Genomic DNA, 26,492 nt, shown 5'->3' with positions numbered 1-26,492 from the left:
CACAGAGATCTGAGGGGGTTCCTCAGATAAACATGGCCAAACACAGAGATCTGAGGGGGGTTTCTCAGATAAACATGGCCATTAAACACAGAGATCTGAGGGGGGTTCCTCAGATAAACATGACCAAAAACAGAGATCTGAGGGGGGTTTCTCAGATAAACATGGCCAAACACAGAGATCGGAAGGGGTTTCTCAGATAAACATGGCCAAATACAGAGATCTTAGGGGGGTTCTCAGATAAACATGGCCAAACACAGAGATCTTAGGGGGGTTCTCAGATAAACATGGCCAAACACAGAGATCTTAGGGGGGTTCTCAGATAAACATGGCCAAACACAGAGATCTTAGGGGGGTTCTCAGATAAACATGGCCAAACACAGAGATCTGTGGGGGGTTTCTCAGATAAACATGGCCATTAAACACAGAGAGCTGAGGGGGGTTCCTCAGATAAACATGACCAAACACAGAGATCTGATGGGGGTTTCTCAGATAAACATGGCCAAACGCAGAGACCTGAGAGGGGTTCTCAGATAAACATGGCCATTAAACACAGAGATCTGTGGGGGGTTTCTCAGATAAACATGGCCATTAAACACAGAGATCTGTGGGGGGTTTCTCAGATAAACATGGCCATTAAACACAGAGATCTGTGGGGGGGTTCTCAGATAAATATGGCCAAACACAGAGATCTGAGGAGGGTTCTTAGATAAACATGGCCAAACAGAGATCTGTGGGGGGTTTCTCAGATAAACATGGCCATTAAACACAGAGATCTGTGGGGGGTTTCTCAGATAAACATGGCCATTAAACACAGAGATCTGAGGGGGGTTTCTCAGATAAACATGGCCAAACGCAGAGATCTGAGGGGGGTTCTCAGATAAACATGGCCAAACACAGAGATCTGAGGAGGGTTCTCAGATAAACATGGCCAAACACAGAGATCTGTGGGGGGTTTCTCAGATAAACATGGCCATTAAACACAGAGATCTGTGGGGGGTTTCTCAGATAAACATGGCCAAAAACAGAGATCTGAGGGGGGGTTCCTCAGATAAACATGGCCAAACACAGAGATCTGAGGGGGGTTCCTCAGATAAACATGACCGAAAACAGAGATCTGAGTGGGGTTTCTCAGATAAACATGGCCAAACACAGAGATCGGAAGGGGTTTCTCAGATAAACATGGCCAAACACAGAGATCTGAGGGGGGTTCTCAGATAAACATGGCCAAACACAGAGATCTGTGGGGGGTTTCTCAGATAAACATGGCCATTAAACACAGAGATCTGAGGGGGGTTCCTCAGATAAACATGACCAAACACAGAGATCTGAGGGGGGTTTCTCAGATAAACATGGCCAAAAACAGAGATCTGAGAGGGGTTCCTCAGATAGACATGGCCAAACACAGAGATCTGAGGGGGGGTTCTCAGATAGACATGGCCAAACACAGAGATCTGAGGGGGGTTTCTCAGATAAACATGGCCAAACACAGAGATCTGAGAGGGGTTCTCAGATAAACATGGCCATTAAACACAGAGATCTGTGGGGGGTTTCTCAGATAAACATGGGCAAACACAGAGATCTGAGGGGGGTTTCTCAGATAAACATGGCCATTAAACACAGAGATCTGAGGGGGGGTTCTCAGATAAATATGGCCAAACACAGAGATCTGAGGAGGGTTCTCAGATAAACATTTCCAAACAGAGATCTGTGGGGGGTTTCTCAGATAAACATGGCCAAACGCAGAGATCTGAGGAGGGTTCTCAAATAAACATGGCCAAACAGAGATCTGTGGGGTGGGGGTGGGGGGGGGGGGGGGGGGGTTCTCAGATAAACATGGCCAAACACAGATCTCTGTGGGGGGTTTCTCAGATAAACATGGCCAAACACAGATATCTGAAAGGGGGGGTTCTCAGATAAACATGGCCAAACAGAGATCTGTGGGGGGTTTCTCAGATAAACATGGCCATTAAACAAAGAGATCTGTGGGGGGGTTCTCAGATAAACATGGCTAAACACAGAGATCTGATGGGAAGTTCTCAGATAAACATGGCCATTAAACACAGAGATCTGTGGGGGGGTTCTCAGATAAACATGGCCAAACGCAGAGATCTGAGGGGGGGTTCTCAGATAAACATGGCCAAACACAGAGATCTGAGGGGGGTTTCTCAGATAAACATGGCCAAACACAGAGATCTGAGGGGGGTTCCTCAGATAATCATGGCCAAACAGAGAGATCTGAGGGGGGTTTCTCAGATAAACATGGCCAAACACAGAGATCTGAGGGGGGTTCCTCAGATAATCATGGCCAAACAGAGAGATCTGAAAGGGGTTCTCAGATAAACATGGCCATTAAACACAGAGATCTATGGGGGGGTTCTCAGATAAACATGGCCATTAAACACAGAGATCTATGGGGGGGTTCTCAGATAAACATGGCTAAACACAGAGATCTGAGGGGGGGATTCACAGATAAACATGGCTAAACACAGAGATCTGAGGGGGGGGGGGGTTCTCAGATAAACATGGCCATTAAACACAGAGATCTGAGGGGGAGTTCTCAGATAAACATGGCCATTAAACACAGAGATCTGTGGGGGGGTTCTCAGATAAACATGGCCAAATGCAGAGATCTGAGGGGGGTTTCTCAGATAAACATGGCCAAACACAGAGATCTGAGGGGGGTTTCTCAGATAAACATGGCCAAACACAGAGATCTGAGGGGGGGATTCACAGATAAACATGGCTAAACACAGAGATCTGAGGGGGGGGGGGGGGTCTCAGATAAACATGGCCATTAAACACAGAGATCTGAGGGGGAGTTCTCAGATAAACATGGCCATTAAACACAGAGATCTGTGGGGGGGTTCTCAGATAAAAATGGCCAAATGCAGAGATCTGAGGGGGGTTTCTCAGATAAACATGGCCAAACACAGAGATCTGAGGAGGGTTCTCAGATAAACATGGCCAAACACAGAGATCTGAGGAGGGTTTCTCAGATAAACATGGCCAAACACAGAGATCTGAGGGGGGTTTCTCAGATAGACATGGCCAAACACAGAGATCTAAGGGGGGTTTCTCAGATAAACATGGCCAAACACAGAGATCTGAGGGGGGTTCTCAGATAAACATGGCCAAACACAGAGATCTGAGGGGGGTTTCTCAGATAAACATGGCCAAACACAGAGATCTGAGGGGGGTTTCTCAGATAAACATGGCCAAACACAGAGATCTGAGGAGGGTTCACAGATAAACATGGCCAAACACAGAGATCTGAGGGGGGTTTCTCAGATAAACATGGCCAAACACAGAGATCTGTGGGGGGTTTCTCAGATAGACATGGCCAAACACAGATATCTGAGGGGGGTTCTCAGATAAACATGGCCAAATAGAGATCTGTGGGGGGTTTCTCAGATAAACATGGCCAAACACAGAGATCTAAGGGGGGTTTCTCAGATAAACATGGCCAAACACAGAGATCTGAGGGGGGGATTCACAGATAAACATGGCCAAACACAGAGATCTGAGGGGGGTTTCTCAGATAAACATGGCCAAACACAGAGATCTGAGGGGGGGATTCACAGATAAACTTGGCCAAACACAGAGATCTGAGGGGGGGATTCACAGATAAACATGGCCAAACACAGAGATCTGAGGGGGGTTTCTCAGATAAACATGGCCAAACACAGAGATCTGAGGGGGGTTTCTCAGATAGACATGGCCAAACACAGAGATCTAAGGGGGGTTTCTCAGATAAACATGGCCAAACACAGAGATCTGTGGGGGGTTTCTCAGATAGACATGGCCAAACACAGATATCTGAGGGGGGTTCTCAGATAAACATGGCCAAATAGAGATCTGTGGGGGGTTTCTCAGATAAACATGGCCAAACACAGAGATCTAAGGGGGGTTTCTCAGATAAACATGGCCAAACACAGAGATCTGAGGGGGGGATTCACAGATAAACATGGCCAAACACAGAGATCTGAGGGGGGTTTCTCAGATAAACATGGCCAAACACAGATCTCTGTGGGGGGTTTCTCAGATAAACATGGCCAAACACAGATATCTGAAAGGGGGGGTTCTCAGATAAACATGGCCAAACAGAGATCTGTGGGGGGTTTCTCAGATAAACATGGCCATTAAACAAAGAGATCTGTGGGGGGGTTCTCAGATAAACATGGCTAAACACAGAGATCTGATGGGAAGTTCTCAGATAAACATGGCCATTAAACACAGAGATCTGTGGGGGGGTTCTCAGATAAACATGGCCAAACGCAGAGATCTGAGGGGGGGTTCTCAGATAAACATGGCCAAACACAGAGATCTGAGGGGGGTTCCTCAGATAATCATGGCCAAACAGAGAGATCTGAGGGGGGTTTCTCAGATAAACATGGCCAAACACAGAGATCTGAGGGGGGTTCCTCAGATAATCATGGCCAAACAGAGAGATCTGAAAGGGGTTCTCAGATAAACATGGCCATTAAACACAGAGATCTATGGGGGGGTTCTCAGATAAACATGGCTAAACACAGAGATCTGAGGGGGGGATTCACAGATAAACATGGCTAAACACAGATATCTGAGGGGGGTTCTCAGATAAACATGGCCAAACACAGAGATCTGAGGGGGGTTTCTCAGATAAACATGGCCAAACACAGAGATCTGAGGGGGGTTTCTCAGATAAACATGGCCAAACACAGAGATCTGAGGAGGGTTCACAGATAAACATGGCCAAACACAGAGATCTGAGGGGGGTTTCTCAGATAAACATGGCCAAACACAGAGATCTGTGGGGGGTTTCTCAGATAGACATGGCCAAACACAGATATCTGAGGGGGGTTCTCAGATAAACATGGCCAAATAGAGATCTGTGGGGGGTTTCTCAGATAAACATGGCCAAACACAGAGATCTAAGGGGGGTTTCTCAGATAAACATGGCCAAACACAGAGATCTGAGGGGGGGATTCACAGATAAACATGGCCAAACACAGAGATCTGAGGGGGGTTTCTCAGATAAACATGGCCAAACACAGAGATCTGAGGGGGGGATTCACAGATAAACTTGGCCAAACACAGAGATCTGAGGGGGGGATTCACAGATAAACATGGCCAAACACAGAGATCTGAGGGGGGTTTCTCAGATAAACATGGCCAAACACAGAGATCTGAGGGGGGTTTCTCAGATAGACATGGCCAAACACAGAGATCTAAGGGGGGTTTCTCAGATAAACATGGCCAAACACAGAGATCTGTGGGGGGTTTCTCAGATAGACATGGCCAAACACAGATATCTGAGGGGGGTTCTCAGATAAACATGGCCAAATAGAGATCTGTGGGGGGTTTCTCAGATAAACATGGCCAAACACAGAGATCTAAGGGGGGTTTCTCAGATAAACATGGCCAAACACAGAGATCTGAGGGGGGGATTCACAGATAAACATGGCCAAACACAGAGATCTGAGGGGGGTTTCTCAGATAAACATGGCCAAACACAGATCTCTGTGGGGGGTTTCTCAGATAAACATGGCCAAACACAGATATCTGAAAGGGGGGGTTCTCAGATAAACATGGCCAAACAGAGATCTGTGGGGGGTTTCTCAGATAAACATGGCCATTAAACAAAGAGATCTGTGGGGGGGTTCTCAGATAAACATGGCTAAACACAGAGATCTGATGGGAAGTTCTCAGATAAACATGGCCATTAAACACAGAGATCTGTGGGGGGGTTCTCAGATAAACATGGCCAAACGCAGAGATCTGAGGGGGGGTTCTGAGATAAACATGGCCAAATACAGAGATCTGAGGGGGGTTCCTCAGATAATCATGGCCAAACAGAGAGATCTGAGGGGGGTTTCTCAGATAAACATGGCCAAACACAGAGATCTGAGGGGGGTTCCTCAGATAATCATGGCCAAACAGAGAGATCTGAAAGGGGTTCTCAGATAAACATGGCCATTAAACACAGAGATCTATGGGGGGGTTCTCAGATAAACATGGCTAAACACAGAGATCTGTGGGGGGTTTCTCAGATAGACATGGCCAAACACAGATATCTGAGGGGGGTTCTCAGATAAACATGGCCAAATAGAGATCTGTGGGGGGTTTCTCAGATAAACATGGCCAAACACAGAGATCTAAGGGGGGTTTCTCAGATAAACATGGCCAAACACAGAGATCTGAGGGGGGGATTCACAGATAAACATGGCCAAACACAGAGATCTGAGGGGGGTTTCTCAGATAAACATGGCCAAACACAGAGATCTGAGGGGGGGATTCACAGATAAACTTGGCCAAACACAGAGATCTGAGGGGGGGATTCACAGATAAACATGGCCAAACACAGAGATCTGAGGGGGGTTTCTCAGATAAACATGGCCAAACACAGAGATCTGAGGAGGGTTCACAGATAAACATGGCCAAACACAGAGATCTGAGGGGGGTTTCTCAGATAAACATGGCCAAACACAGAGATCTGTGGGGGGTTTCTCAGATAGACATGGCCAAACACAGATATCTGAGGGGGGTTCTCAGATAAACATGGCCAAATAGAGATCTGTGGGGGGTTTCTCAGATAAACATGGCCAAACACAGAGATCTAAGGGGGGTTTCTCAGATAAACATGGCCAAACACAGAGATCTGAGGGGGGGATTCACAGATAAACATGGCCAAACACAGAGATCTGAGGGGGGTTTCTCAGATAAACATGGCCAAAAACAGATCTCTGTGGGGGGTTTCTCAGATAAACATGGCCAAACACAGATATCTGAAAGGGGGGGTTCTCAGATAAACATGGCCAAACAGAGATCTGTGGGGGGTTTCTCAGATAAACATGGCCATTAAACAAAGAGATCTGTGGGGGGGTTCTCAGATAAACATGGCTAAACACAGAGATCTGATGGGAAGTTCTCAGATAAACATGGCCATTAAACACAGAGATCTGTGGGGGGGTTCTCAGATAAACATGGCCAAACGCAGAGATCTGAGGGGGGGTTCTCAGATAAACATGGCCAAACACAGAGATCTGAGGGGGGTTTCTCAGATAAACATGGCCAAACACAGAGATCTGAGGGGGGTTCCTCAGATAATCATGGCCAAACAGAGAGATCTGAGGGGGGTTTCTCAGATAAACATGGCCAAACACAGAGATCTGAGGGGGGTTCCTCAGATAATCATGGCCAAACAGAGAGATCTGAAAGGGGTTCTCAGATAAACATGGCCATTAAACACAGAGATCTATGGGGGGGTTCTCAGATAAACATGGCTAAACACAGAGATCTGAGGGGGGGATTCACAGATAAACATGGCTAAACACAGAGATCTGAGGGGGGGGGGTTCTCAGATAAACATGGCCATTAAACACAGAGATCTGAGGGGGAGTTCTCAGATAAACATGGCCATTAAACACAGAGATCTGTGGGGGGGTTCTCAGATAAACATGGCCAAATGCAGAGATCTGAGGGGGGTTTCTCAGATAAACATGGCCAAACACAGAGATCTGAGGGGGGTTTCTCAGATAAACATGGCCAAACACAGAGATCTGAGGGGGGGATTCACAGATAAACATGGCTAAACACAGAGATCTGAGGGGGGGGGGGGTCTCAGATAAACATGGCCATTAAACACAGAGATCTGAGGGGGAGTTCTCAGATAAACATGGCCATTAAACACAGAGATCTGTGGGGGGGTTCTCAGATAAAAATGGCCAAATGCAGAGATCTGAGGGGGGTTTCTCAGATAAACATGGCCAAACACAGAGATCTGAGGAGGGTTCTCAGATAAACATGGCCAAACACAGAGATCTGAGGAGGGTTTCTCAGATAAACATGGCCAAACACAGAGATCTGAGGGGGGTTTCTCAGATAGACATGGCCAAACACAGAGATCTAAGGGGGGTTTCTCAGATAAACATGGCCAAACACAGAGATCTGAGGGGGGTTCTCAGATAAACATGGCCAAACACAGAGATCTGAGGGGGGTTTCTCAGATAAACATGGCCAAACACAGAGATCTGAGGGGGGTTTCTCAGATAAACATGGCCAAACACAGAGATCTGAGGAGGGTTCACAGATAAACATGGCCAAACACAGAGATCTGAGGGGGGTTTCTCAGATAAACATGGCCAAACACAGAGATCTGTGGGGGGTTTCTCAGATAGACATGGCCAAACACAGATATCTGAGGGGGGTTCTCAGATAAACATGGCCAAATAGAGATCTGTGGGGGGTTTCTCAGATAAACATGGCCAAACACAGAGATCTAAGGGGGGTTTCTCAGATAAACATGGCCAAACACAGAGATCTGAGGGGGGGATTCACAGATAAACATGGCCAAACACAGAGATCTGAGGGGGGTTTCTCAGATAAACATGGCCAAACACAGAGATCTGAGGGGGGGATTCACAGATAAACTTGGCCAAACACAGAGATCTGAGGGGGGGATTCACAGATAAACATGGCCAAACACAGAGATCTGAGGGGGGTTTCTCAGATAAACATGGCCAAACACAGAGATCTGAGGGGGTTTTCTCAGATAGACATGGCCAAACACAGAGATCTAAGGGGGGTTTCTCAGATAAACATGGCCAAACACAGAGATCTGAGGGGGGTTCTCAGATAAACATGGCCAAACACAGAGATCTGAGGGGGGTTTCTCAGATAAACATGGCCAAACACAGAGATCTGTGGGGGGTTTCTCAGATAATCATGGCCAAACAGAGAGATCTGAGGGGGGTTTCTCAGATAATCATGGCCAAACACAGAGATCTGTGGGGGGTTTCTCAGATAATCATGGCCAAACAGAGAGATCTGAGGTTGTTTTTTTTAATAAACATGGCCAAACATTCTTAATGAAACCTGATCCAGAACCCAATACAGGCCTGAAGGTACAGCCAAGACACACAAGAGTGTCTTAATCAAACATCTGTGGAGAGATCTGGCAATCACATAACCAAACACATCCAACCGGACAGAGCCTGAAAGAAGGGAAGAAAACCAGCAGATGTTTAAAGCTTGTGGCGTCAAACCCAAAAAGACTGAGGCTGGACTCGCTGCCAATGGTGCTTCAGCTAAGGGTCTGAATACTTATGCAATGAAATATGTCATTTCTTTAATAGATTTGGTCATTATGTGTAACTGAGTGTAAATGGATGGGAATGTGAATGGCTCTGAACACTTCCTGATCGCACTGTACTGTAATGTGTGGAGTTTAACACAGAGCACTGCACTCACTCATGTTCACAGACGTCTCGTGTGTCTCATGTGTCTCGTGTCTCAGAGACAAGAGTTCAACACTTCAGATGCATGCTTGAGACCTCATTACAATCACTTTACTCAGACTGCTGAAAATAACTACCATTAATAAATGAATTACAGTAACGAAAATGATATATCGGTCAGCTGTGATCCTGGATGCTGATTGGCCGATACTGCGTTCCAGTTGATTCCTCCATATAGTAACAGCTTTGGCTCTTTAATCGTATCACTGCACATCTGCCAGAGCTGGTCAGTATTGTTTTTGAAACATGAATATGAACGCTTTCTGTAGAAACATACTACACCAGTAGGTGGAGGCAAGTGACTTGTGTGTCTTTAAATCCTTCGTTCAGTGGGAATGAGACACGAGACTGTCGGCCCCTGTTCTCTCATATAGTGCACTATTATTGTCTGTTCTCTATTTCTACAATACTAACAAATTTTTTTCATTTCTTGTCACAGACAAGTATTTTACACGTCTTCTTTTACACATGCCTCACCTTGTTGATTTCTCCCATCGATCACAGACTTTACTTATCCACACTTTGCATTGATCAGTGTCGTATGTGTGTTGATCAGTGTTGTGTTTCTGCATGTAACCGAGTTTGCGATGTCACGCATGTCGTTTCCTCCGTCAGGTCATCCGTAAGGGCTGGTTGACCATCAATAACATCAGCATCATGAAAGGCGGAGCGAAGGAGTACTGGTTTGTGCTGACCGCCGAGAGCCTGTCCTGGTTCAAAGATGACGAGGTGAGCGCATTCGTCCTGAAGAGGGACATTCAACCATATCGTCTTATGCATCACGAGCTGATATGAAAAAGTAGACCTGCACATACTCTATATAGAAACAGTCAGATCTTCTCCATTCATGTGTGTTCATTAAAGCTGTTTGTCATTTCCTACCAATCAGAACTTCTAAAATAATCACTGGCTTCCCCCTGTCAGCCATTGACCAGACAAACATATAACCCCGCCCACAAACTCACGCCATTGGTCGAATCAGTGTTGAGACAGTTAAACATTTGCAGACAAGTCAACCAATGAGCGTCATTTGAACTGTTTAACATCTTAAACACTCCAACATTTCACAAATAATTCTGTTTTTAAATAATAAATATTCTCCTTCCAACATTCTTTTTTCCCCATTTACCTGCATTTACAGCTGTTGCAGTAGTTGTTTATAAAAGATTATAAAGATTATTAAAAAAAAGTTTACAAGGAGAGTCTGATGACACCATGAATGAGTTTGCATTGCCTTATCAAACACTGCTGCTGATCCCACAGGAGAAGGAGAAGAAGTACATGCTGCCCTTGGACAATCTGAAGGTCAGAGACGTGGAGAAGAGCTTCATGTCCAGCAAGCACATGTTTTCCATCTTCAACACAGAGCAGCGGTAAATGGGCTGATTTCTCTCTTTCCTTTTTTTTTTTTGGTTTAATAGAAATTTTAGCATGGTCAGAGCTCTTTGACATGAACTAATTTCATGTCATCAGTTCTCAATGGCCACAGCAGATTTTCATCAGCAAGAGAAAACTTTTGGGACTTAAGACTGTGTAAGCAATGAGGATTTAACAAAACTTTTAAAAAAAGTTTAAAAATCATTCCAATTGACCCTTCGCAATGAGTTTGATTGACAGGCGTCCGACCAAATATAATCCGCCATCCGCCGAATCCGCCATTTTTGTCCGACAAAGAAGTCAGGAGAGTTAGTAGAATAATGTTGGAGGATTTGAACTTGAAAAACTAAGTGTACTGACATCTTTCCGTGGTTAAAATAACATTCCTTCTTGTTCATTCATGTTTATTTGATGCTAACTAGAAGGAAGATGCTCAGTTCACGAGCAGCTTTAAATGAGGCACTACTGCGATCGGTCAGGCACATTAAAGAGCCACAAAATGGTATTTCTCGTTAAAAAATGACCAAATTTGAAAGTTGTTACTTTTTTTCATATCAAAAGTGACTTGGTCTGTCGTGTCTGTCAGCGCGTTGTCAGTGTCCTCTGCTCCGCGATGTATTTTTCACTGTGTGAGAACATGGTGTGTGGCGTGAGAGCGGGGTGGCTTGTCGGACATAGCAACAGTAACTAAAGGGGGCGGGTCTTTGCGAACGGTCAATTCATTGAGAATAGCAATGTATAAATAGTAACAATAACGACACAATATACAAGGAACAATATCATTGGTATCACTTTGACGATTATCTTTTCGAGATGATGAATCGCTGCGTTTCCTTTCAAATTTGAGAATTGACCTTATGTGCAAAATTGGAATATTGCATAAAATGTTTGCGATTAAAGCACTGTTTCCATCCAGTGAATCAACGAGAATAAAATAAATATCTAAATATCACTAAATAGCTAAATATCACTTTGAAAAGTAGGAGAAGCCACTGTATATAATCATTTTCCTATGTAATAAATTACTTGACTTGAAACGCAATAAATGCAGTCTTGTTATCTTGCGTTGCAGGCGGATGCTGCTGTTTAGTCTGTTGGTTGGTAAAAATGTATCTGACTCAATTCAGCACATTCGTTTTTTTATGCGCTGTGGCGAGCAGGACGTGGGCCGTGAGGGTGCGGCGTGATTACTGATGAGCGCCACCTCCACTGTTGCCACACTCTCATGGCCCTCGGCCTCGTCCTGCTCGCCACATGCACATTTTTAGAATTTATGTGCAGCTTGGATTTTCCATCCAGCATTTTTTATGCAATATTCCGAAATGCACATAAAAAATATCCAGATGAAAATATAGCTAATGATAAAAATATTGACAGCCAATCAAAATCCATCCTGCTTTAAAGAACTTGTGCTTTTAAAGCGTCAGACAGCAAAACTGTTTTAATAAACAGACTGATATTGTGAGTTTGTGTGGACAATAATGTCATTATAGTTATCATTCTTGATGTGAACAGACCTTTTCTGTAGAATGAACTTCATTCATTCCTTTTTTTGATTTGTTTTTCTTGGGGGCCTTTTTTCGCAATTCAGTTTAGACTCAAGAAATTTGGAAGTTAGTCTTTTTTTCCCTTTAATCTAACTTTATGGTTATGATGATGACACATACACAAAAGCCTGACTGGGTTAATCTTCATACCACAGTCCCAGTGAAAGCTGTCATGCTTCAGGCATCTAACTTGAGTTTTTCAATTTTGTCCTAGAGATTTTCAAGAGGTCCTGCAATGCTTTGTTATCTGTGCTGATTTCTGACGTGATCTACAGTTGTTTCCTCTTTTCACCTTTTGGTGAATGTTGGAAGAGCTTGGCGGAGGTTTTCATTTGAATGACGGCTTGTTTTCCCTCAGTAACGTCTTTAAGGACAGTCGTTTCTTGGAGCTGGCCTGCGACACCCTGGAGGAGGTGGACAGCTGGAGAGCGTCGCTCCTGCGGGCCGGAGTCTATCCGGAAAGGGCCGTGGTGTGTAATGGCTCATGTCTGAAACATCAGTACACACTTAAGATCACTTACTGAGATACGCCTCAAAATCTGAAGCATGAACCATCTTCCTCGTCACTTATCTTAACCGTTGGCCACTTTGTGTCCCTTGACTCTTCCTGCCAGGTGGAGAGTGATAGTTCTGGTCCGTCAGAGAACTTCTCCATGGATCCTCAGCTGGAGAGGAAGGTGGAGACCATCCGCAACCTGGTGGACTCCTACATGGCCATTGTCAACAAGTGTATCCGGGACCTCATGCCCAAGAGCATCATGCATCTCATGATCAATAATGTAAGCGGGATGCACCATGAGAGATTTGATTTCTGATTGTTTTGGAGCTGATTATTCGAATGCTTATTATTTGAACCGTCACTGTTAACAAGATCAAATACAAAACACTATATCTGAGAGAGGGCAGAAAACTGGGAATGTTGCCTCTGGTACTCAAGAGCATTACTGTATTCACAAAATCATGTATATGCTCCAACTGAAACATTGTGAACTCACTATTCGATTTTATTTCATTGAAGCACCTGAAGCTCCAGTACAGTTAATCAGAAAGAGTTAATTCTTGGAAAGTGTGCTTGATACACTCGCGTGTCTGTGCCTTTGTATGGAATAAGAGCGTAAGCTCATAACCCCTGAGTGTACTGTATTTGCATGATAATATGATCTAGTGAACATCATGCTCCTCTTCCTCAGGTGAAAGACTTCATCAACGCAGACCTTCTGGCCCAGCTGTACTCGACCGGAGACCAGAACGCCCTGATGGATGAGTCTCAGGAGCAGGTCCAGCGGAGGGAAGAGGTGCTGCGCACACACCATGCCCTGAAGGAGGCGCTGGCTATCATCGGGGACATCTCCACCTCCACCATCACCACCCCGCTGCCGCCTCCTGTGGACAGCTCCTGGCTGCAGGCCGGGCAGGGCGGCTCTCGGAGGTAACTCACTCCCAGTCTGATATGCCTCAATCATGGATGAGAAAATGGCTCTTTAATTTTCAAGTGTAAAAAAGGTTGTCCTGGGGTCGTCTTTGCCTGTGCCTCAACCATAAAGGAGTGTGAACATGCTGGTGGATCAGCCAGGTTTGCTTGAGAACAGCATGACTATGCTTGTCCACCAGCTAGACCAGCACCATACCAGCTCTAACCAGCATATCAGCCTGGACCAACATATAATTCATGCTGGTTTATGCTGGATTGCTCAAAAGGGAAGTATGGAAGTACAATGCTGTAATCCAGTGGGTCAACTGGAGGTGCAGAACATGGTCCGATGACTGTGGTCATGGTGTGGTCGGTGGAGGACTCAAGGTGTCATACACTGTTACCCCATGCAAACTGAACTGTAGGACACTAGAAATTGCAGTTAGGTCGAGGCTGATTATGAATCTGGCCTTTCCTATGTGCTCTACCAATGGAGTCATTTCTGCAGGGTGGTTCTGGTGCCAGAACCGTCTGGCTGGACCAGGTGTCCTTGGACTCCTTAATGCATTAGCTACATATATTATCCTTGAAAACCTCAATGGGACAAGTGAGGACATAGTGCTGGTGGTCTGTTTTAAGATGTTGATTTCAGACCATTCCCTCTCCAACTTTTCCATAACTGATAAAAGAGGAAAGACAATTTTGCTATTTTTCCCCCAAACACTTTATCTAGTGATTACCTGGATGTCATAGTACATTAGGACAGCCACAACACATCAGCTATCAGTGGAGAAGAGACAGAGTGATGAAACCACTCATGGCGATCATTAGAGGGATCCATGATGGATAGAGACCAATCCAGGCAAGAGCTAGAGTGTATAACACCCTAGTTCATATGGCTGACCATCTCGTTTCCTCCACAGTCTTCCTCAGTCACATTCACATGAAACCTCTTGAAATTTGCAGTGCTTACCAACTGCTCTCCATGGACTTTATCTTAAAGGGGTGGTAAAACACGATTTCACTTTTCAAGTGACAAACACCTAACGTTACAAACTTTTTTTTAATCTCAACAGCGAACTTGGAATTAGTGTAAATTATTCTTTGATTAGAGCTTTTATGTATTGTTTATCTACATACTTGTTTATCTACAGGCATGCTAAACATGGTTCTGTGTTTGATTTGGCTACTGTAAAGCCATGGTTTAGTGTTCGTTTTGGGTTAATAGTTCTGGCGACAGATATTTGGCTACAATCGTTCAAAAAATACAAAAGTAACGGTGCCATACAGTCAGAAACGATCACTATAGATCCGCAGTCTGTACTCAAAAAAATCCCTTTGAGGACTGTAGTATAATTTGTTAGAATGATTATATGAAATTCTTGTTTATGAAGCTTATTTTTTGTAATACTATAATAATAAGTACAATTAAATAACATAGCAATAAAATAATGAAACAACAACAACAACAACAACAAAAAACTTTCTGAAATGTCGTTTAACAGCCGTTCTTGAACAGGTTCTGCTCGATCATCTTCACTAACATTCTCTGGGTCCGATTGGTTTTATTGACACCATTGTTTATAATACACCAAAACACAAAATACCGGTAAAGGTAAGGGGCGTGACGTTTCCGAAAAACGTGCACTAGGCGGTAATTTAATCACAACACACTGGGCCAGCTAACCAATCTGAGCCCATTGCGTAGTTTTGAGGGACTGGCTTCATAGAATCAGGAAACCATCAGACCGTTTTTACAAGGAGGGACAGAGCAGTGTAGAATAAAGGTAAAATAATGATTTTTTTTTTAAAACGAAGCATGAACACATGTGTAATGAAACTCAGCGTGGATGTAGGAAGAAGAAAACAGGGTCGGCGGAATTGGGACTCGCACTTTATTTAGTAACAAAAATAAAGAAAACAAAAAGGTGCGCTCGTGCGCCTTCACCGTAGTGAAACACTACAGCAATATCCAAAACACTCTTTTCTATTTGAACCAACTCAGTCCGTTTGCCAGTGTGCTCTGTTGCAGTCGCGTGCGAGTCCCAGGCCTCTCTCACTCCTCTCTCATTCCCGGCAGCTTATATGCGGCCTCCACGCCAATTACTGCAATCAGACACAGGTGTTCATCATCTGCACTTGACCCACTTACTCACCGCACAGCCCGCTGACTCGTCTCTCGCTACAGACTTCGCAAATTTAGAGCTAGAAGTAGGGAGTAATACAAGCACCTTATCTCCCGGTGCAAATTGCCGAAGTCGAGCCCCCCTGTTGTACAGCTGACTCTGTCTGTCCTGGGCCCGTAACAAATTCTCCATTGGTAGCTGCCCCAAAGTGTGGAGTTTTGTTCTCAGGTCCAAGACATACTGAATTTCGTTCTTACTAGCGGACGGTCCGTCCTCCCAAGCTTCTCTAAGAACGTCTAACACCCCGCGGGGCTGACGCCCATAGAGAAGCTCGAAGGGGGAAAACCCCGTGGAGGCTTGGGGGACCTCGCGTACAGCGAACAAGAGGGGTTCTAGCCACTTATCCCAATTTTTGGCGTCTTCGTGAACGAACTTTCGAATCATGGACTTCAAAGTGCGATTAAACCGTTCCACTAATCTGTCTGTCTGTGGGTGGTAGACGCTAGTGCGAATCGATTTAATGCCCAATAATTCATAGAGTTCGCGAATAGTTCGTGACATAAACGCCGTGCCCTGATCGGTGAGAATCTCCTTGGGGATTCCCACCCGGGAGATTAACGAAAAGAGCGCGCTCGCAACACTTTTGGCAGAAATGTTACGGAGCGGAAATGCTTCAGGGTACCGCGTTGCGTAATCCACCAGGACTAACGCAAAGCGGTGCCCACGTGCTGACCGTTCCAATGGCCCGATGAGGTCCATACCAATTCGTTCGAAGGGGACCTGCATTAGCGGAAGGGGGCACAATGGTGCTTTTGGATTGGCCGGTGGATTCACCAACTGACATTCACGACAAGACGCGCACCACTTGCGCACATTCTCGTGAATGCCCGGCCAGAAGAACCGGGCCATGAGACGGTTTACTGTCGCCGTTTGACCTAAATGCCCGGCCATTGGATTACAGTGAGCCACCTGAAAAGCATTTCCCGGTGGCTTTTAGGAACTAACAACTGCGTTGTATCCTCTTTTGACTGGGTGTCTTGGGTCACCCGATACAACTTATCTTTTAAAATAGCAAAATAGGGATAAGAGAGCGGTTGGTCTGGGTGGAGTACCTGGCCGTCGATAGAACGGACCTGATTAAACGCATGTTTTAACGTCTCGTCCTGGGACTGCTCCAGGGGAAAATCATCGCGCTCTGTGAGGATAGTTCTCTCCAGAGTACTCCGTTCCCCTGCACCAGATGCCAGAGGTCCCGGCTCAGCATCTCCCACCTGAACAACCGCTGTCTCTCCCTTGCTTTTCTTTTCCCAAGAGGCATCCGCACATAAAGACCCCAATAATTTACTAAAAGCAGGCCAATTCGTTTCCAGAATTAGCGGATACCGGAGGTGTGGGTTAACTGCTACCTCTATGCTATGCTTTTGTCTCCTAAATTGAATTACCACAGGCATTATAGCATAACTTACCACCACCCCGTGCACACACCGCACCTTAACCATGCGGCTGTTATCCAATGCCCCAGGTTGAATCAGGCTTTGATGAATGGAGGTTTGGTTGCAGCCTGAATCCACCAAAGCCTGATAAGTACCCCCCTTGATACTCACTGGTATCTGGTACAGGCCAGCTTGATCAGGGGCAGCCTGTGGCGTGTCGGGAACCCGGATCAGCGTCCCCACCTCCATCACCGGACACCGGTCGATAAAGTGTCCCGGGTCCCCGCAGCGCCAACAGGCCGGCCCAGGCCTCCCCGCCGCCCCAGTGGCGGGAAGCGGGTCAAGGGATTGGCGTGGAGAGCGCAGGGCTGCCGGAATCGGGGCGGAGTGGTCGACGGACGCAGCCCCCCTGGGTGGGGCCCTGAATGCGGGGACAGGCTCCGCCGGAGCCCCCGTTTTCCACCTCGGCGCCGGCCGGGGCATCAGCCCCCCACGAGACCTGGGAAGGGGGACAGGTTTGGGGAGAGAAGGGGACGAGAGAGAGAGAGAGGGAGAGAGAGAGACAGATGGAAGGGGCTCGCCGACCCCTGGGCACGCCACCATGTGATCCTCCGCCAGGTGGATGGCCTGGTCCAGCGACGTCGGGCGGTGGCACTGGACCCACTGGGCGGTCTTCTTGGGCAGTTTGGAGATGAATTGTTCCAGTACCACCTTGTTGATAACGTCCTCGACGTCGCCTCCGTCGGCCATCAGCCATCTGCGGCAGGAATCCCGGAGCTGTTGCGCCATGACGAAGGGTCGGCCGGACTCTTCCAGGGTCAGGGATCTGAACCGCTGGCGATGTTGTTCAGGGGTCCGGCCAACCCGCTGAAGAATGGCGCGCCTCAGGTCTTCATAGACCAGGAGATTCTGGACTGGCAGTAGGTGGGCGGCTATCTGCGACTCTCCCGATAGCAGTGGGATGAGTCGCATGGGCCAGTCCGCTCGGGGCCATCCCCGGGCCTCGGCAGACCTCTCAAAAAGGTCCTGGAATGCCTCCGGGTTATCCTGGGGTCCCATCTTATTGAGAGGCAGGGGCGGGGCCGAGGCCGTAGCTGGATCGGGGACGGCCCGAATCTCCCGGTCGAGCCAGCTCCGGAACAGCTCGCGGTCTTCTTGCTGGCCTTGGAGAAGCATTTGGAACCGCTGGTCTTGCTCCTCCTTTACGGCGAGCTGGGCGTGGTGTTGTTCCCTGTGAAGACCCGCAAGCGTTTGAATGAGGTCCGCAAATGGCGTTCCTGGCGGGGTCTGCATGGCGGCGGCAGTCTTCTTCTTCCCGGGTTTCGGTACCAGTGTAATGAAACTCAGCGTATGTGTAGGAAGAAGAAGACAGGGTCGGCGGAATTGGGACTCGCACTTTATTTAGTAACAAAAATAAAGAAAACAAAAAGGTGCGCTTGTGCGCCTTCACCGTAGTGAAACACTACAGCAATATCCAAAACACTCTTTTCTATTTGAACCAATTCAGTCCGTTTGCCAGAGTGCTCTGTTGCAGTCGCGTGCGAGTCCCAGGCCTCTCTCACTCCTCTCTCATTCCCGGCAGCTAATATATATGCGGTCTCCACGCCAATCAATGCAATCAGACACAGGTGTTCATCATCTGCACTTGACCCACTTACTCATCGCACAGCCCGCTGACTCGTCTCTAGCTACAGACTTCGCAAAACCACGTCCCCCTCGCCACAACATGTTACTGTGCACCCCACAACACACAATCAAGCCTTTGAAAAAATGTCTTTTACCACCCCTTTAAATGTTGTCATATACCACTGCTTCCACCTGCAGTTGAATGCTCTGAAGGGACCCTTTCTGACAGCAATTTGACAGTCTCTCCTGACTAACATTACATACAACAAAGAGGGTAATCTCAAAATCTCAAGTTTCAAGTCTTCTGTTCTTGACCATCGCATCCCATCCAAAACTCACAGGCAGAGCTCAGTGGAGACACAGCTGAAGTTAAAGCCCCCATGACTGCTGCTTTAAAGACATTAGCTTGTCTGTCCCACAAGAGTGGGAGTCTCCCAGTGTCCTACTAGAGCAAGTGTGTCCAGTCCTGCTCCTGGAGAGACACCGTCAGGCACAGTTTAGCTCCAACATGCCGGGCTGCAGGTTTGTAGTGATACTGAAGGCCTTGATAGACTGGTGCAGATGTTTAATTGGGGCTGGTGCTACACTCGGATGAAGGTGGCCCTCCAGGAGAAGGACTGGATATCCCTGTACTACAGCATGTACTGGCTGGTCATCAAACATAACACTCGGCATTCTGGAAGACCTGGAAGTGTGGTTGAGCCCAGCTGCGGCACTAGTGACTCAGAAAGCCCTCGTCTCCATGTGACCTTGAGGAGTGATGTACAGTTCCTGTGATGCTCTGATCAGAGAGCTTGGACAGAAAATTATGACTGTGTTGAAGACAGCGGACAGGTCTGGTTAGATGATTTGGAGTTAGCTTCAACAATTTTATTGATGGACCATGGAACGAAGCCAGATTTTTCGGTGAAAGAAAAGATAGTGGAAAATAATTCCCTTGGGAGTTTTGGGAGTAATTGCAGGAGTGGAACTGCTAGTACTTTGGGGTTGAGTGTAGATTTGAAAATGAATGAGGAGTTCCAGCAACAGCCACATTTCTCCTCTCCTTAGCTGTGACCATCTCTTGTTCTGTAGGTCTCCTCCGCCCAGTCCCACGGCTCCGCGTAGGATGTCTGCAGGCCAGAGACCGGCCGGTAGGGGCGCCCCTCTGCCTCCGTCCCGTCCAGGGCCTTTGGGGCCCTTGAATAACAGCGCTGACAGCCCACAAGTTCCCAGTCGGCCCAACAGGGCCCCGCCTAGCATTCCCAGGTGAGACCTGACCCACCTGCCTTACCTTCTGTCTGAACGCAGAATAAGCCCTTAAATGTCTGCTTTTCTCACACAACTCTTTCCTTACCACATTCTTTTCTGTTTCTAATCTTATTAAAACCTTCCTCGCACGCACATAAACATGCTAATGCATTGCAAGTGTGCAGTACATTCGCACATACTTAACTCTTTCCCTGCCAGCATTTTTCAAAAAAAGTTGCCAGCCAACATCTGAATTTTTTTATCATTTTCACAAGTGTCATGGCCCCCAGAATAATTTGTTGTATAAATATCTGAGCATCCAGTATATCTAAAGAAAGAAGAGAGCCTCTGTTTTTAAACAAAAAAGTTTTTTTCTAGCTTCATGCATTCTTTTCTTATTAACACTTAAATGGTAGATAGATAGCACAGTGGTGATGGCGCAGTGGTTAAGACACATGCCTTTGGTGTGAGAGACCTGGGTTCGAATCCACCAACACAAATGTGTCCCTGAGCAAGACACTTAACCCCTAGTTGCTCCAGAGGTGTGCGGCCTCTGAAATATAGCAATTGTAAGTCGCTTTGGATAAAAGTGTCAGCTAAATGAATAAATGTAAATGTAGATAAAAACTTGTCAACAATTCTTTAACTATGTTGCTCCATCATGACGGAGAAGACGCTTTACACTAATGACCCCTATATACTTACCTTATGAATTGTTTTGACAAATTTCGATCCGTAACAATGCATGAAATCAAGCGTGCGTATCTATGTTTACACCAGTGTTCACATACTTGTCCCTAGACCCTATTTTCATACCCTTGTTAGACGCTACGATCGTTCACTAAACTACAGTTTTTACGAGAGATACGCGAAATCTACGTGCAGTTTCCATGCTAGTGCAGCTGTGCCATCTGTGACTGTATATATTAACAGATTTAATAGTTGAGAAAGATAACGCATGTTGTGTAACAGTACAGTATATTGGATCTGTGCATATGCAATCAATTATAGTTGTTAGAAAGAAAATTGGAGTCAGCAAAAATCGGTATCGGAAGGTCATACAAAAAAATCGCAAATCGGATTCGGCCAAGTGCATCTCTACTATTTTCTTACCGTTGTTAGACGCTACGATCGTTCACTACACTACAGTTTTTACGAGAGATTCGCTGAATCTATGTGCAGTTTCCATGCTAGTGCAACAATATTAACAGATTGCCTGACTGTCTTTCTACTTCAAAGTACTACAGATACTAATTCTGTCTTTTTGTCTCTTACTTCTCCATCCATTCCAACAACCCTTCCTCAACGCTTCTGCTGTCCTGAACCACCATCCTCTTCATCCTCCTCTTCCTCCTCTTCTTCCTCTTCATCCTCCTCTTCTTCCTCTTCCTCCTCCACTTCTTCTTCTTCCTCTTATTCTTCCTCTTCCTCCTTTTTCTCTTCTTCCTCTTCTTCCTCCTTCCTCTTCTTCTTCCTCTTCCTCCTCTTTCTCTTCTTCCTCTTCTTCCTCCTTCCTCTTCCTCTTCCTCCTCTTTCTCTTCTTCCTCTTCTTCCTCCTTCCTCTTCTTCTTCCTCTTTCTCTTCCTTTTCATCTTCATCCACTTCTTCTTCCTCTTCCGCCTCCGTCCTCTTCTTCCTCTTCCTCCTCCTTCCTCTTCTTCCTCTTCCTCTTCTTCTTCCTCTTCCTCCTCTTCATCTTCCTCTTCATCCTCTTCCTCCTCCTTCCTCTTCCTCCTCTTCATCTTCATCCTCTTCTTCTTCCTCTTCCGCCTCCTTCCTCGTCTTCCTCTTCCTCCCTTTCCTCTTCCTCTTCATCTTCATCCTCTTCTTCTTCCTCTTCCTCCTCCTTCCTCTTCTTCTTCCTCTTCCTCCTCTTCCTCCTCTTCCTCTTCCTCTTCATCCTCTTCTTCCTCCTTCCTCTTCTTCCTCTTCCTCTTCCTCTTCATCCTCTCTTCTTCCTCTTCCTCCTCCTTCCTCTTCTTCTTCCTCTTCTTCTTCCTCTTCCTCCTCTTCCTCCTCTTCATCTTCATCCTCTTCTTCTTCCTCTTCCTCCTCCTTCCTCTTCTTCCTCCTTCCTCTTCTTCTTCCTCTTCCTCCTCTTCATCTTCATCCTCTTCTTCTTCCTCTTCCTCCTCCTTCCTCTTCCCCCTTCCTCTTCTTCTTCCTCTTCCTCCTCTTCATCTTCATCCTCTTCTTCTTCCTCTTCCTCCTCCTTCTTCTTCTTCCTCCTTCCTCTTCTTCTTCTTCCTCTTCTTCCTCATCTTCTTCCTCTTCATCATCTTCATCCTCTTCTTCTTCATCTTCTTCTTCCTCTTCCTCCTCTTTTTTCTCCTTCATCTTCCTCTTCTTCATCCTCTTCTTCCTCTTCTACTTCTTCTTCTTCCTATTCTTATTCTTCTTCATCCTCTTCCTCTATTTCGTCCTCTTCTTCATCATCTTCTTCTTTCTCTTCTACTTCTTCCTCTTCTTATTATTCCTCTTCTTCTTCTTCTTCATCCTCTTCCTCTTCATCCTCCTCTTCTTCCTTTTCATCCACCTCTTCCTCCTCTTCTTCTTCCTCTTCATCCTCCTCTTCCTCTTCTTCCTCTCCCTCCTCTTCTTCTTCCTCTTCATCCTCCTCTTCCTCTTCATCCTCCTCTTCCTCCTTCCTCTTCTTCTTCCTCTTCCTCTTCGTCCTCCTCTTCTTATACGTCTTCATCCTCCGCTTCCTCCTCTTCCTCCTCCTCTTCTACTTCCTCTTCCTCCTCCTCCTCTTCCTCTTCTTCCTCTTCTTCTTCCTCCTCCTCCTCCTCTTCCTCTTCCTCCTCCTCCTCCTCTTCCTCTTCCTCCTCCTCCTCTTCCTCTTCTTCTTCCTATTCCTCTTCTTCATCCTCCTCCTCTTCCTCTTCTTCCTCTTCTTCTTCCTCCTCCTCCTCCTCCTCCTCTTCCTTTTCCTCCTCCTCCTCCTCCTCCTCTTCCTCTTCTTCTTCCTATTCCTCTTCTTCATCCTCCTCCTCCTCCTCTTCTTCCTCTTCTTCTTCCTCCTCCTCCTCCTCCTCCTCCTCTTCCTTTTCCTCCTCCTCCTCCTCCTCCTCCTCTTCCTCTTCTTCTTCTTCTTCCTCTTCTTCCTCTTCTTCTTCCTCCTCCTCCTCCTCCTCCTCTTCCTCTTCTTCTTCTTCTTCCTCTTCTTCCTCTTCTTCTTCCTCCTCCTCCTCCTCCTCCTCTTCCTTTTCCTCCTCCTCCTCCTCCTCCTCTTCCTCTTCTTCTTCCTATTTCTCTTCTTCATCCTCCTCCTCTTCCTCTTCTTCCTCTTCTTCTTCCTCCTCCTCCTCCTCCTCCTCCTCTTCCTTTTCCTCCTCCTCCTCCTCCTCTTCCTCTTCTTCTTCCTATTCCTCTTCTTCATCCTCCTCCTCTTCCTCTTCTTCCTCTTCTTCTTCCTCCTCCTCCTCCTCCTCTTCCTTTTCCTCCTCCTCCTCCTCTTCCTCTTCTTCTTCTTCTTCCTCTAACCCAGTCGTCGTCCTCCACCCTCACCCACCCGACAGGTTCCCCCGTAAGAGGCCCCGGGGCCGTTGTCTTTGCTCCTGGAGCGAGTGTGGTGTTCCAGGCCCATTCTCATGTGAACAGTACACCGGCGTCTGTCCTGTACCAAAGCTCCTGCATGTGCTCTCCATCTAGTGTCCTTCACACTCGCGTGACCGTGGTGGTGTCTGTGATAGCAGTGCTCGTTGTGTGTTGTGTGTCAGTGCTACACTCTCTATCCTACACTAGTCTTCTTCATCCAGGCTCTTCTTCCCATTCCCGACAGCACTGCCCCCCCCAAGCCATGCATGTGTGTTAATATCAGGGTGTTGTGTGTGTGTGTGTGTGTGCGCGTGTGTGTGTGCGTGTGTGTATGTGTCCACATACTTGTGTCATATAGTGTGTGAGTGATATATCTTAATATAAGCCGGGAAGTGTGTGTGTGCCTGAATTAAAAGATAAATGTGTACAATAATTTAAGATTATGTGATATTTGTGTTCTGATAGTAGAAATTTAAATTATTGTTGTTTTTTATGTTAATGTTGTTTGTCGTTAAAAGGGTTTGATTCACTTTACGGTGTGTTCGCACTTGTCAGGTTTGGTTCGATTAAAACTAACTCTGGTGCGATTTCTCTGTTCCTGAGGTTCGGTGTTAAAAACGACGCCAAGCGAACCGGGAATAAATGCAGCGTTTTCTTTTTTCCGGACCAAGAGAAGCAGGAGAACCGAACTACGAGTGTGAACACACCCTTTTGTTGTTACATTAAACATGCTCACATCTTTAGACCTGCAAACACTTTTATGAGCAGTCTCATAATCATCTTCTTGAATAGCGCCACCTGCTTGCAATACTAGTTCATGACAGATAATGTAAATGTTCGACCAAAGTCCCTGAGCGACGCTGTGTGTGTTTCAGATCACTATAACACAACACACTTCACCACAACATTACTCTGCAATAAACACAGCCGTAGTTTTGAGTCTGTTCATTGTGTTAGTGAGATGTATTTGCTACTCTACTCGTGTTCAACGCAAAACTCTTGCTTTGAGAATAATACAGGACTAGTTAAGGAATGTAAGACAAGCGGGCAGGAACTCATGGAAACAGCTGATGTATGATTTCTAATTAATAACATGAATATATGGATATATTATCTGTAGGTGTGTGAATTAGAGGCTGAATTTTGTTTTTGTTTGAACTGGATGTAATAGTATGTGATGCAGTATTTCCATTATTAGAGTCTGTGACATTTAAAAACTCTATAAACTCACTATTCTGACTTTTTTCTCGCAATTCAGACTTAATAACACGCAAATGACATATTTTCTATAAGATAGATATACAGTATATACTTGCAATTGCAAGTTATAAAGTCCAATTCTAAGAAAAAAAAACTTGACTTTTTTCCTCAGAATTGCGACTTTATATCACTCAATTGTGAGATAAAAAGTCAGAATTGTGAGATAAAAAGTCAGAATTGTGAGATAAAAGGTTGCGATTACCTTTTTTGTTAGTTTATTGTTTGGCGTAAACCAGCTTGCACAGCTTTACAGAGAACAGCAGATCTGCGGCCGGTTCATAAAACACTACGACTAGTCTTACAAGTTACACATCAACGTTTTTTCTTCAAGACTGTTGATAGCTTTTTTACATCAGTTACGTAAAACGTAGATTAGGCTGATTTGATACGGAAAGGTAAGACTGACTGCTAGTGGGATAGGACTCAACACATGGCCTCTGTTTACTGTTACCCTGCGTTTACTATAGCGTTATTATAATACTTTCATGCGCTGGGACTGCGGTTTGCTCTTCAGAAACCAGCTGTGAGAGAATCACGAACCACTCGCTCTCTGTATGTTTCATTATGGCTTGATGTACTGTACCTCTATATGTATGAAATAATATGTATTAAGGAACATTCAATAAAAAGAGAACCTGCGGTATCTAATTACTGTCCGATTGAACTTTCTTTAAAAAGCTTTTGGACTCTCACACAGAGGCTGATCTGAAATATTACCATGGCTCTGGTTTCTCTATCGGAGCCGTACGAGTGTTAGAATACACACATTTCCTGCATCGTCCAGAGCGGTGTCTCAGTGAAAATGCTGGTCGATTGCTCGAAAAAGAAAGAAAACTGCACTGTTCCTGTCTCTCCGTGGGCTGTATACCCTTCACGATCACTGTCTCTGGATGAAAGTGTGAGTATATACTGAGAGAAGACGACGAGAGGGAGTCTGTGAGGACTGAAAGACAGTGTTATATGTGTTATCTAGTATGAATCTGCTGATCGCTCATAAGATCGTTAGGTTAGGGGGGGGGGGGGGGGACGCCCCTACCCGTGTTCCCCAAAATAACCACTAGAGGGAATCAAGAGACATGTTTACTATCGCTATGCACTACAACGGGGATACACAAATCTCCATGGAGACGCGACACCAGCCACGCATTTGCAGAGAAGAGGATTTTACATGGAATGTGCTGTAACTTTCAGATATTAGTAAACAAGTGTTTAAGAGAATATTATTCTGCAGGATATCACAGTGATGTATGATAGATGAATAGGGAAGTCTGTCGTTTGAGAGCATACGTTATTTATAGGGAATATAATTATATATATATTTTTTAAATAATTGTTTAAAAGTCGTAGTTTGTGGGATAAAACGCCCCCCAGGGGGCAGTTTCTCTCTATCATAATTACTAACATATTTCTGTCTATCAAATCCTTTATTTTACACTTAATGCAGTATAACTAGGCGGTAAAATCAAAAGATTTCAACAAAACATGAAAGAATTACCTGACGTGAGCATTAGCTAGCTAGCTTGGTGGATGCACTGATGGAAGGTGGTCAGGTGACCCAATGATAAAACAGGGGCTTTTAATGCATTTATTGAATATATTTCACTACATAAATATACTAATTTATAATATTTATTTAGGGTTTTCTGTTTGTCTTGATGATAGTGGTG

General features: G+C 45.8%; 1 protein-coding gene across 4 annotated transcripts in view; it reads left to right on the top strand.

Annotated features, from left to right (window-relative positions):
- dnm3b (dynamin 3b) overlaps positions 1 to 25,473 on the top strand; it is a 55,559-nt gene extending 30,086 nt beyond the window's left edge. For 2 of the 4 annotated variants that reach the window (XM_077217304.1, XM_077217305.1), the window contains exons 15-21: positions 9,891 to 10,004; positions 10,539 to 10,648; positions 12,558 to 12,669; positions 12,814 to 12,978; positions 13,390 to 13,628; positions 19,870 to 20,043; positions 23,516 to 25,473. In XM_077217304.1, the coding sequence (XP_077073419.1) occupies positions 9,891 to 10,004; positions 10,539 to 10,648; positions 12,558 to 12,669; positions 12,814 to 12,978; positions 13,390 to 13,628; positions 19,870 to 20,043; positions 23,516 to 23,558 (957 nt within the window). In that variant the 3' untranslated portion in view covers positions 23,559 to 25,473. The remainder of the gene's footprint in view (positions 1 to 9,890; positions 10,005 to 10,538; positions 10,649 to 12,557; positions 12,670 to 12,813; positions 12,979 to 13,389; positions 13,629 to 19,869; positions 20,044 to 23,515) is intronic. The other 2 variants (XM_077217302.1, XM_077217303.1) reach the window with 1 other exon arrangement.
- Positions 25,474 to 26,492: the final 1,019 nt, after the last annotated feature.

The sequence above is a fragment of the Siphateles boraxobius genome, unplaced genomic scaffold, assembly GCF_051911475.1.
Source record: "Siphateles boraxobius isolate OS27281-9 unplaced genomic scaffold, OSU_SipBor_1 72, whole genome shotgun sequence".
In the NCBI taxonomy this organism is placed as follows: domain Eukaryota; kingdom Metazoa; phylum Chordata; class Actinopteri; order Cypriniformes; family Leuciscidae; genus Siphateles; species Siphateles boraxobius.
The sequence above is the reverse complement of the archived record's forward strand: the minus strand, read 5'-3'. Positions and strand labels throughout refer to the sequence as shown.